The sequence below is a fragment of the Anabas testudineus genome, chromosome 24 (genome assembly GCF_900324465.2).
Source record: "Anabas testudineus chromosome 24, fAnaTes1.2, whole genome shotgun sequence".
In the NCBI taxonomy this organism is placed as follows: domain Eukaryota; kingdom Metazoa; phylum Chordata; class Actinopteri; order Anabantiformes; family Anabantidae; genus Anabas; species Anabas testudineus.
The window spans coordinates 5026745-5039227 of NC_046632.1; the positions used below are offsets into that span (position 1 = coordinate 5026745).

A 12483-nucleotide genomic window follows, 5' to 3' on the forward strand; every position below is an offset into this window, starting at 1 on the left:
TGTTCGGAGTCAAAGAGCATAAGACAGCAATAATTAGCTGGTCGAAAAAGCCAAGTACCAACACAAAAAATCAAAGTGAACATACACAGACTGATTCTGCATGAAAATGAATGAGAACAAATAAACTCAGCAATAAATAGTAACATAAAAACGTGTCGCCGGAAGATGATGTCATAAAAATGAGACGTGAAATAAAGTTACACAATAACAGAAAAAAGAAGAAAAAAAAATCAAAAACAAAAAAAGACGAGAGCAGACGAGAACACTGACGTCACAGTTTACAAAAAAAGGAGGAAATGAAACAAAACAACCCACCAGTAAGTCAGTAAGGTGCTAGCAATACATCTCCAAATCCATCACGGTCTGTATTTATTCTGTTGTTCTGTTTTTTTTAATTTCCAATAAAAAAATAAATGACATGATGAAAGTAATTTCCGAAAATGGAGGAATTCCTAATACAAGATCTGAGGGAGGTGTTTTCTATATGACTGACAGCTTCTGATGGTCAAATATTCATGAGGTTGAGGAGAAACACCGTCCAGAGAGACTAATCTAACATTTGTTCCAAGCCTCAACAAACGATCCTGTGCATATCATTTTCTTTTATCTCCAGGTGTTCCTGGTAAAAAGAATAAAAATTGTTTTCTTCTTTTGTCATGTTGCTACAGCAGAAAAATTAAATCAAATGGTCTGTCTATACAAGAAGAGGATTTTAAAAAATTGAACAGAACCTTGAATCTTCTGTACAATATTGACCTGCAAAGCACAACGGCTATGATGTAATAAAATATGTAAACATATTTGCTGTTTTTGACACTGTCTGTGTCTGTGACAACAGATAGAATCACACTTGTTCACACTGGAGTAAGTCTTTAGCCTGTTTTTTTTTTCTTTTTTCTTTTTTAGTTTACAATTAAATATCCACCAGATGCAAATTAGAATGCATTTTACCTCAGCATCTCAGAAAATGTAAAAGAAAATGGACAAAATTTAAAAGAAAACAAAAGGAGAATGCTATCAGAGATTTAAAATTCAGAAAAATAACAATGTATTGTGCAATTTGCCTGGTGGATCCACTTTTACACGCTTGAACACCACCTAGGATTTGGATGCCGCGCATAGCAGTCCAATCCCTAACGGAGACGTGAGGGAGGGAGAGAAAAATATTGTGATCTATTACTGTATCACATCCTGCTGAGTGGTCACTGAGCACTGCATCAACCCTGACTGGACATCATCCTTCAAAAAAGACCTACGTTCAATAAATAAATACTAATTGAATAAAAAAAAAAAAAAGAAATTAAACAGACAGCGTTAAGTACACATATACTTTACCTCAAATCGCATCCATGACAGCTACATTTAATTAAACTGTTTAATGCAAAATCATGTTTTGACTTCCAACTTTCCCGACAATCATAGTTTCTTGAGGTCCCTCACTTATACAGATGCCAGCACCACATCACATACACCTCACATGCATGCTCAGAATGGCCGAAATGACAGTGATCATATTTTACAGGGTTACAATGGACAAGGTCATTAGATCTCCAAGAATCATACACCTCCTGACAGTCACTTGGGGGTCGTGTGGATATTAGAGTGATATTATTCACACTGGCAAAAGTCTCCAGCAGGGACTCCTTAAAAAGGTCCGTACTGAGTCCCAGCAATGTTGAACTGCACTGTCTCTCCGTAATGCTTACAATAGTAAGGGTGCTTCCATAAGCCAAAGTTCTTGTGTAAATGTTTCAGTGACTCAATAAGTCTTGAGTTCTCAAGAGATTTTATCCTTTTTAAATCACAGTTGCCAATATGGTACTGTCAAAATGTTTTTTTATGTGTTGGGAAATGACTTGATTTCTATACATAATATTCCTTGTCCTTGTCTTTCGGTCTCTTGCTACTTGCACTGCCTTTGGCGCTGCCACTGGGTGTTTTATCCTTCACTACAGCGCCATTGGTTTGCGCGGAGTTGCTGATGTAGTTGCGCGTCTCGTCCACCTGGTAGGAACCCTCATCCCTATTCCTGTACTTGTACATGGCGTAGAGAAGGATGAGGATGCAGAGGGCGGCGGCTGAGACAATACCCACCACCATGCCCGTGGTACTGCTGGATTCCCGGATCACCTCTGAGGCCCCCGGGGGCACCCGCCGCACAACACCTGGCACTGTGGGCAAGGCTGCAGGCACTGTGCGCAGCATGGGCGAGGTGATGAAGGGGCCCCGTGGCTTGGTGCCGTCCAGATCAAAGGACGTGGGCAGGGGCAGCAGGACTATGTCTGGCTGCGGGGGTTTTACCTCGCGGTTGTTCATTTTCCCGGCAGGAAGCTTGGGTGGCGTGTCCGAGGGGACCGCCGGAGGCGGCGTGCCCCGGAGGTCGGGCAGAGGCGAGGTGGATGTAGTCCTACCTGCCTCAGAGGCTTTGCTAGGCCTCAAGTCCTTGGCCTCCCACTTGGGCGCGAGGGCTTTGTAGCCGCCTTCATAGGCCGATGTGGTCAAGATCTTATCTGTTACCAGGGAGAAGGTGGTGTAAAAATCTTCATCGTCAGTCGGGGGCAGGCTAGAGTCGAAAGCTTCGCCAGAGCCAAACCCCGAAATCACCATGCCATCATCATCATCATCATCATCACCATCATCACCACCATCACCATCATCACAATCATCGCTGCCTCGGTCCGACAAGCAAGGTACCCCCGCCTCAGTGGCCATGGCCAAGGATTCTTTGGTGGTCTCAATAATGGTGAGGACGGGGCGGAGAGTTGGGGGGAGGGGGATGAAGGGAGAACGAGTGGATACAGAAGGGATGTCTATGGGGTCTTCGACTAGTATGGGGATGACTAGTTCCCCTCCTAGAAAGTGAAACAGAGAAATAAACACCAGTGAGAAGGCAGCAAAACAAGATAGAGTCAAACACCAAAAGAATCCGTAACCAAAGAACGTAAAAAAGCAAAGCTCAACATAGGAAGGAAAATAAAAAACTGAAGATAAAGAAACAAAACAGAAAAAGAAAATACTGTACCAGTGCAAAAACAATGAAACTCAGAACGAAACAAGACCCAAACTGAAAGAAAACAACAGCCATAAATAAAGTATACATTGCATCAAAAGGCTTTGAGGGATGCACAAGGGTGAGCCACATTTAACTGACTGCTCATGGTAACTCCTTCATATCCTTATAACTATGTTCTCAGACTGCAGTCTTTAACAGAGCTACATTCATACTGCACTATAAAATGGTCATGGTTATCGTATGTTCTTTGTGCTGCATGACTATTTCTTATTTTCTATGACTGTGTACACAAAGTGTAAATTACTGTTTCTATCCAGTATACGCCACATAATTTGTGGTCCTATATTTAGTTTAGTTTACTCTCTAATGATGCATATTTCTCCACATAAATTACTAGCTTGGGCTTTTAAGAGGCTTGTTTCATTTATCTTCAAATGTAAATCCTTTCCACTTTGTTCATGACCTGAGCACCCAAAGATGTGCTCTGTGGATAAGAAGAAGAAGCAGAGGGTATTAACATTTGTTTGCAATTCAAGTGCAAGCCAGTGGGCCTGAAAGCAAGTTAACTAAGTCTGAAATGAGAAAGTGTTTGGAAGATGTTTCGCATACTGTAGCTGCTCAAAGTGGTGCTTTTCTTTGTAAACCCCACACCTGACCTACACGGGTGAACAAATACTAACAACTGCTTAATCATAAAGCGGAAAAAAATGACGGCCTCTTAAAAACCCAACTTTCATTTTAGACCTATCAGAGAAACGCACACTGATCTGAACAAAAGATTAAAGCGGCAAATAAATCACCACTCACAAGTTATCGGGAAAAATTGAGGGAACTTTTCTTTCCTCGGCATCAGTGGGCTTCCCTATTTGCCCTAGCCTCTTGCCTTTTGACCCCTACAGTTTCCACAATGGCACAAAGTCACTGGGCAGTTCAGTAGCACCTGAATGTTTGCTGATTTGTATGGTTTGATGGCAGAATCTTGATTGTAACAGCTTGCCGTCTCCATTTTGGAGGGTGCTATTACTCTCTTATTCATCAATGCGGAACACTTAAAGACCTAAAAAAACACTTGTCCATTTTGGAACACCTCATACCACGTACATTACTGATTTGACCTGTTGCTTGGCTAATACAGAGAGTTTGAAACATTCAGATGTCTATTGAAGCTGCTTATCCTCTTGCCAAAGTGGCTTGTTTGTACATTGCAAAGGCTCACAAACAGGGCACTATAAAGAGATGCAAACCTTTTTAGAACGATAAAGAAAAAGAACACAAAGAAAAGAAGGAAACGGAACAAAAGGAATAATTAAGGCATTGCAAAAAGAGTTCAGAGTTAGAGCAAACATTGTAAAAACATTCACAAAGTAAAGCCACAGATAGAACTATCCAGAAAGGGATTAGTAATAAGTAACTAAGAAAAGAAGAGGTAAAAAAGAAAAAAACAAAGTCAGCTCAGAAAATCATAAAAGCCTACAAAAAACAGTTGTCAAAGAAAAGGAAAGCATACCATCAGTTTTGTCAACTTACATCAACAAATTGCCCGCATGATTTTGGCAGGAAGAAAAAAAAATTTACAAAAGAAAGTTGTGTAAGAATGCCTTTGGACAATAAGTTAGTTTCTTTTTAACAATTTCTGATTATTTAGTATATATTTCTCTTTTTAGACAGGATGGTACAGGGAGGCAACAACACATACATCCACACATCATGACATGAAAATAATCTTCACCATTCTGTTCGGAATATTTTTTTTTTTGTTCTTTAAGTATTCTTTTAATTTTGTATAAAAAAGAAAACGGTATATCTATAGTTCTTGCTTTGATAGATAAGTCTCTCCATAAATAGCTACAGCCTGATTAGATGACTGCTCTTCTTTTTTTTTTGTTTTTTGCTCAACTTTAACTTGTTCATCGATAACGAACAAACAGATCACTGTACATATCTTAGAATCTCTACGTAAAGGATTCGGGGGGAGGGAGTGTGAGACGGGGTGGGACCTATGAACATACTAGGAAGGAAATGACATAGATGGGGGTGAACGTGTACATCAGTTGCCATGTCCATGTAAAGGCGGCACGAAGCGGTCGGGCGGCATTAGAGCTTTTGGCTGTAAGGAAGGGATGGGGATATACAAACAATGAGCATATACATGCCCATCTACAAAAGAGAACAGCACTCTCAACACTGACAGTTTTACAAACCCTAAGCTGCAACTTCTTTGCCATGCACAAAAGTAATTGACTCATTCATTGATTAAATCCAAATTTCAATCAGAGGAAGCTATTCGTTAACAGGAGAATATTAGAGATCAGCATAGAAACAGTTTTGACAGATAGTGGTGAGGGTCTACTTTGGAGGTAGCTTCCCTTTTTTCTCTATGAGGACACAAATTTGAAACTCCAATACAGCTGCACTGTTTTGATACCCAATCTTAAAAACCTTCTGTTGCTTATGAAACAGCAATTAATTCATAGAGAAAAGAGGAAGTTTCGTTCTAATTGGGGGAGGAAATAAAAATCATGAGAACATTGGCAATAGTGATTCTTAGCAAATTGGCAGTTTAAAATTAGAACATTTTTCAGAAAAGAAACAGAGAGATACACATATATGTGTGTTAACATATATGTACAAAAAGACAAAAATAAAACAGATTGGCAAGCAAGAAAGAAAGGCATTAACTTTCCAACATTATCACAGATGAACAACCAGAAAGCACACACTGAGGCAGACAAAGAGAGGGGGGACAGTTTATAGGCCAAGTGTCACCACCTTTGTATAACTAATAATAAAGACTTTATTATTAGTTAACCTCAATGCATTTCTCTTGTTAGTATTATAAAACACGGGACAGGGCGTGCAATCTGGATGTACGTCAGAGAAAGAGAGGTAAAATCAGTCATGGTTTTATTTTGGATTTTAGTTCCACTAAGTTGGGTTAATGCATGCTTAAGTAAGTTGCATTTAGGGAGAGTAATATACAATAACAATACAGCAAGCCAGGGGTCAGGTAGGGGAAGGGGCTTTAGAAGGGGTCAAAGGTCAGTGAAAGATCACTGCCACCAAAGGGCTGTAGGATATTCTCTCAGGCAAAGAAACCATTCATCAGCTGTGAACAAGGGAAGAGGTGCACCATGGGTGATATATAACCAACATTATGTGGCATTTAGGTCCACCACATCCACTAATTAATCAACCGGGGGAGTAGAGTGATAATTAATGAGCTACTTTTAGATTGATGATTCTATGCTTTTTGTAATGTGCATAACCAACAGCCTTTGTTTGACAGATAAACACCGTGTTGGGAAGGAGTTCCACAAGAGGGCATGGAGGTTTATTGGTGCCTCTGGTGAATTTAAGGAGATGTGAGAGGCACATTTGTCTTCAGATATCGGGTTTTGGTTCCTCCTCTGCAGGCTGGTTACAGAAACCTCATTCATTTAGTGAAAGTGGATCTATGAGTTAAGAGTTATTGAGGAAATATGGCACCTGTCACGCTGTACTGACTGTTCTGTATTATCAACACTGACATCTTAAATGTGTATTTCCTGACTGTCCGACCGTGCTCCAGGGAATGCAGTAATGTCTGACATGATACAGCGAGTGGCTTTGTGTGATCTTCTCTTTCACAGCTAATGCTCACGTTGCACGGCTGTGATAATATTCGAATAGCAGCGGCGAACTCATCGCCTTGTTATATAAACAATACCAGCACACAGTAAGCAATTTCACCCAACGCTTTATTTACCCAATTTTGCCCTTGTTGTCTTGGCCTTGTTTGCATCCTTTCACTCCATTCTTGGCTAACAGCTTTCGGCGACTGTTAGCTTTGCGCTATATCAACAAAACACTTGGATGGGAGGGCAACTGCTGCAGTTGAGGGTCTCCAGTAAAGTCAGTGCAGAGGACCTTGATGTTTTGGTAAACACTTTAATCCTGTGTAAGCTCTTGCACAGGCGTTGCACATCTTGCTGCATTTCTGGAGCAGACAAACACTGTGGTTTCTAATGGGTTTGCTTAACCAGATTGCGTTTGTTTTCTGCACTCCTCAAGATGGAAGGGGATTTTATTCTAAGGCTCCGCTGCCTTGGCAAATAATTCTCCACTCCACTAGACCTACAGCCAGTTACACTGTTTTCTTTCATTTTAGGCAAAAGAGAGTCAGCACTACAGAAGTGTTTCTTTATGCCTACCGACTAGCCTCTGCATCAATGACAAAAAACTGATCTATAAAAATGAGTGCACTAAACAAACTGAATTTCAAAGCTATTTCTGTTTTTAACCCACCATGTAAGGAAGACGCTATCTGCTGCATGTCCTTGTGGCTTTTGAAGAGGAATTAAAGAAAATAAAGTTACTAAACACATGATGGGCAGACTACCTCAGCAGCTTGGAGGCTACAGAAACAGAAATCTCAGAGCAGCACTTTCTGTTCACTTTCCCCTGCTCCCTCCCTCTTTTCCATCTCCTCTCTCTCCTGGCCTGATCCCCGTGTCCATCCAGCGTTTGCTGAGGCTACCGAATGGAGATGAATCCCAATGGTGTGTCAGGGATTTGACAACACTACACCATAAAAGTGGAAAGCCGGTGCACCAGCACCCACCATGGATGAACTGAGTCAATGGGATTTCAACACTGCAAATTGTGGGTGAGTCAGTGGTTTGCGGCCCTGAAATCCTATTGTATCTGTGTGTATTGTGCCTAGAGACCTGCTGTAGCAGATTCATTCATCTCTACCCACTACAGGTAGGAAGCTGATTACCAGAGAGCTAGCAACACACACATTCTCAGTGCGGACACACTTAAAAGGACATGCCAGGGATTATATTGGTGCGCTGTGCAATGGCTGAGCTTTCTAGAAACATGTACCTTAATAAGCAGAGCACTTTACCCTGCTATTAAATTATCTTATCTTGCCTGTGCACACTCCTGCCAAGAGAAGCCTAATTTCTCACTGATGGACATTGATTTCCATCCTAAAAGTGAAGGATGTTCATCCTTACAGGTCTCCCCTGTAAGGATGCACGAACCACCTGTGGCTGGAGTAATTCCTAGTTTTCAGGGCATCCTGAAGCCATGGTGCATGGAAGATAACTCTTAATCCTTCATCATGTGGTTAGGTGCAGCCCAGTGTATTAAGTTGGCAACTCCAGCAGGCGAGGCGACTTGCCCCTGCCAGCTGGTCGATTTGCTGTACAGCAATCAGGCTGCACCTCTGCACTCGGCGGATGCGTGTCAGCTGAGTAACCTTTAAACTGATCTGAGGTCTGTGTTCAATGACAGCTGGCCCAGTGGTGCTTGACGGAAGCCATAGCTGTTGCCACAAGGAAGCTCAGTGATCCATCCCTCTTATACTTCATTCTGTAATTTGAGCATAGCTCTTTACATGAAATATAAATATAATCAGGAAACATTACATCAATTTGTGCCTCTGCCAAATAGGTCGTGGGACTTTCTCCTTAACCCAAGGCCTAAGAGATAAGGAGACATCTATAATATATTGAAAAGGCTAAAGGGGACTATTTGTAACCCTTTTATTATATATACAGTCTTTTTTAGTTCTAGTTAAGTATTTAAATGCCACATAGAGGAAAACAGTTACCCTGTTTGCAATGATTTATGGGCGGAGTGTTTTCTTTAGAAAAATAAGACTGAAACAACCTAGCTGCATGTTTATGATCAGTAGCAAAGTCAGAAGTGGTTTAACACTTTTATAACATATTGTGTGTAGAAAATCATTTGATGCATGGCTGTTGAAAACCTATGCCCATCCAGCAGGGTGTGTATGCCATCTCCTACCAGAGCCAGCATTTGTCCATTTTATTAGTGAGAATCATGTTTCCCTATTCCAAAACTAGATTTTTTTGGCCAGTTGTGGGAAACTGATAAACAGTTTGTGACAATGGGTTTAAAATATGTCACTTATTTTCCTATCCTAATTAAACACACTTCCTATGGGGTTAATTAAGTTTTTTGAATGTTGAATCTTTAATCCAGCAAACGAAGAACAATGATATAATTCATTTTAAGTCTGTTTTCTGCACTATTTGCAGTGTTTTGTCAACGAAGATTTTGACAATATACAACTTTTATTTAATGATTAAACAGTAACAATGGTAATTAAAACGAAAATGAAGGCAAAACCTTGTTCAGCACAACGGGAGGAATAAAATCACTGGCTCTGTTGCTGCAGATAATCGAGACCACAGTCCCCATCTAATAGCTTGGAAGCTTTTCTTTTTTAACCAATTTGCATATATCCATTTGAATGTGCAAATGTATGTCCACGCATCTTACGAGCAAGTCCAGTTTTGCAAACCCCTGCGCATATGCTACTCGATTCAGTAGCCTACGGTAACTTTAGTGAAACACATACAGTAGACCAATCAAGTGCAATAGTATCACTACCGGGCAGTTTTCATCTTGGGGCGGACAGGGGTCAGCCTGGTGCACTCTGGCAGGTCTGCAGCTACACAGTCCCATAGGCAAAAGGCTGTGATGCACTGTGTGTTCATGTTCTGCAATCTGCCAATCACAGATTGCATTAAAATCTTCACCAGAGGATTAAATCAACAGGTGGCGTGACTGTTTTGATTTGATTGGTGTAATCACTCACTTTATCACTTTACTTTAACACCACCAGTGGCTGTTTATACTGTAAGTCAGACTTGGAGAATGTCCAAACATATTGTCCCAGTCCAGTTAGTAACACTCACACAATCAGCTCCAGTTGCATTTATAATGCAAAGGTAACTAATTTTGCGCTAATCATCAGTCTGCATATCCAGTTGTTGTCAGTCAGCTGCATGTTCAATTATTGTAGGAATGGTAATTACATGTTATAAAATAGTGCAATAAGGAAAAAACCTTAAAAAATTTTACTCCTGTTCATTCTCATTTTTACTTCACCTGTTACCAGATCTCATTTAGTATTACTCAGTATTACTGTTTACTCATGCCCACATCTGCAAATTCAATATAAACATATACAACAACATTTTATAAAGAGTTGACGAAGTCCATAACAGCATCACAAACCTATGAGGTAGGTAACCTATGACTATAATATTGACATATATTAAAACTTACTGCACTAACTAACCTTTGACTAAAATGAAAATCTAACTCTTTAGCTTTCATTTGGTCTGTATCAACTCCTGTTCTCATGGATCACTATGAAGAACGTAAAAGTATTAGTGATTTAATTTTGAGCACTTTTTGTTTTTATATTTTATTTTCCTATTGTTCCGCGTGTGTGCACTTTTACGACCTAGTAAAAATATGACTTTTTACATGTGAGTCTTATTTGAAATTAATTATCATCAAAGTCTAACTAATATTTTTGTCTTACAGAATTTATAGCAACTTGTAGGTACTGTATGTGCAAATCAAACATTCAGATTTTCACTTGTGTATTTATGAAAATCATTTGCATCAATTACTACAATATAATTACATATTAATCGCAAAATTGCTCTGGTTACACGCTAATGACAAGCTGCTGACACTGTTAATTACTGTGAAATTAAAACACAAATTGGCTTGGTATTTTCTGTTCTCTAAACTCAGCATCTGTTATGTTTCATCACCGATTTCAGGTAGTAGTTCCCACTAACTAGTGTCTGCATAGACTTATTTTAGTTAGTTTAACAAATAGTTAAGTAAATGTGTGCAGGGCCTTGTCAAGAATCGCATTGCACACACCTTATTTGCTCTCTTGTGGAACTCACATGGGATAGAGGGTAAAGGTAAGGATTAACAGTTTTATCAAACACACAGACACACACAACCATGAGACGACCACATACAGCAGACAAGACAAGCTGTTTGGCAGACACAGACGGAGCACAGACACAGACAGCAAGCACAAGCACAAACACAGGACACCTCTGAGGGAGGAGCTGCAGGGAACAGCAGCGGTGCAGGCCCACCGCTGTATCCCCGAACACACAGTGACATGTAGTAAAAGCCACCTGGAGGTTAGCCTGAGACTTATGGGTGGAGGAGAAGCAGCACACAAAATGGATGCCAATCATATCCATGCAGAAGCAGGGGGGGGGGGGGGAGAGGATTATTAGTTAGTCTATAGAGCTGCAGTACAGTCCAGTACAGTGTGCATGCCTTCTACTTGGAGCAACAGATAGAATAGAAAAACAGATATACTTTGTGGCAATAAAAGTCTTTTTATGCCATCTGCATTCAAACAGACATGTATATGCAGAAAGGCTAAAAGAAAGAAGGTGGGTGAGTTGGGATGGAGGGGTCGGGTCGGGGGTGGGGGTTACGCTCAGGGGCGGGAGACAGGGAGTCATTCTTTCACACACAACTTTCTTGAGACAGAATGGGGTTGCCTGCACAAGGCCAAAAAAAGGATGATGGCAAGAAAAGATTTTGTTGCCGTTCATTTCCCTATAGAAAATGGGAGGGGAGGGGGGGTTGTTTCTTTAGAAGCCATATGGCATAAAAAAAACACAAACTTGATGAAGAGGAGAACTCTGAATTTTCCAACCACCAAAAGTTCATGCGGCACAAGATGAGGCAAAAACGGGAGGAGCGGCTCTATCCTTGCTTGGAGGATGGACGACGGATGATGAGGACACCAAAGAAAAAAATTTAAAGAAATAAAACAACAACCACAACAAAACAAGAAAAGAAAAAAATCACCCCACTGAGCCCACCCCAGCCCCAATGTAAAGCAAAAACAAAAAGCTCAAATCTTAAGCAACCCAGCAGCTGGGTCCAAATTGATACAGAAGAGAGATGTTCATATGTGCATCACAGGAGAAAAAAACAACAAAAAAACGAAATGCAACAGAAAAGAAACAAACATCATGTCATGCAATTGTTCATACGACTGGAAGCAGGGCAAGGAATGAGAATATGAATTTCTGTGTCAACATGGTGAAATGTACAGTATGTATGAGTGTGTATGACTACATATGTTGCCACTATATGAGGGGAGGGTACCATGTTCTCTTCAAGTAAAAAACTTCTTCCACTACACTTTGTTGCACTTCCACTTTTGAGAATACTTGGGTTTGATGTTTGAATGGTTCAAGGAAACGAAACACGTGAGGTGTAAGAATTTGCCCGTTCAGTTTCAATAATCTCTGATTTAAGAAAGCAACTCATGCTCACAGATAAAGTGCTGAGATACTGCATGAAGCCACAGAGAAAATAGCTTTTCTTCACATCAAAAAGCCGTAACTATAAGGACCTAAATGTGGTCATAATTTTAAAGAAACAAATACTATTACAGTGTGATGAAGCTTCAAAGTAAACGAGTTCTTTTCAGAAAAATGGTGAAATTTCTGTCAGAATCTCCACCGAAGCACAGACAGGCCTCGTTTCTGAGAGCAATAAATAAATGCCTGATTATCTGTTTTCGTCTCTGAACACAGATGACAAAGAAAGGGCAATGCATTGTTTCAACTTAGGCTTATTATTAGCTGTGAAAAGTGGACATATGCTTA

General features: G+C 40.4%; 1 protein-coding gene across 1 annotated transcript in view; it reads right to left on the minus strand.

The window, feature by feature from the left end:
• Window positions 1-12483, minus strand: part of LOC113149866 (neurexin-3b) — a 247787-nt gene continuing 235304 nt past the window's right edge. Inside the window, exon 24 of the mRNA XM_026342210.1 lies at window positions 1-2852. Within this exon, the coding sequence (XP_026197995.1) occupies window positions 1864-2852 (989 nt within the window). The 3' untranslated portion in view covers window positions 1-1863. The remainder of the gene's footprint in view (window positions 2853-12483) is intronic.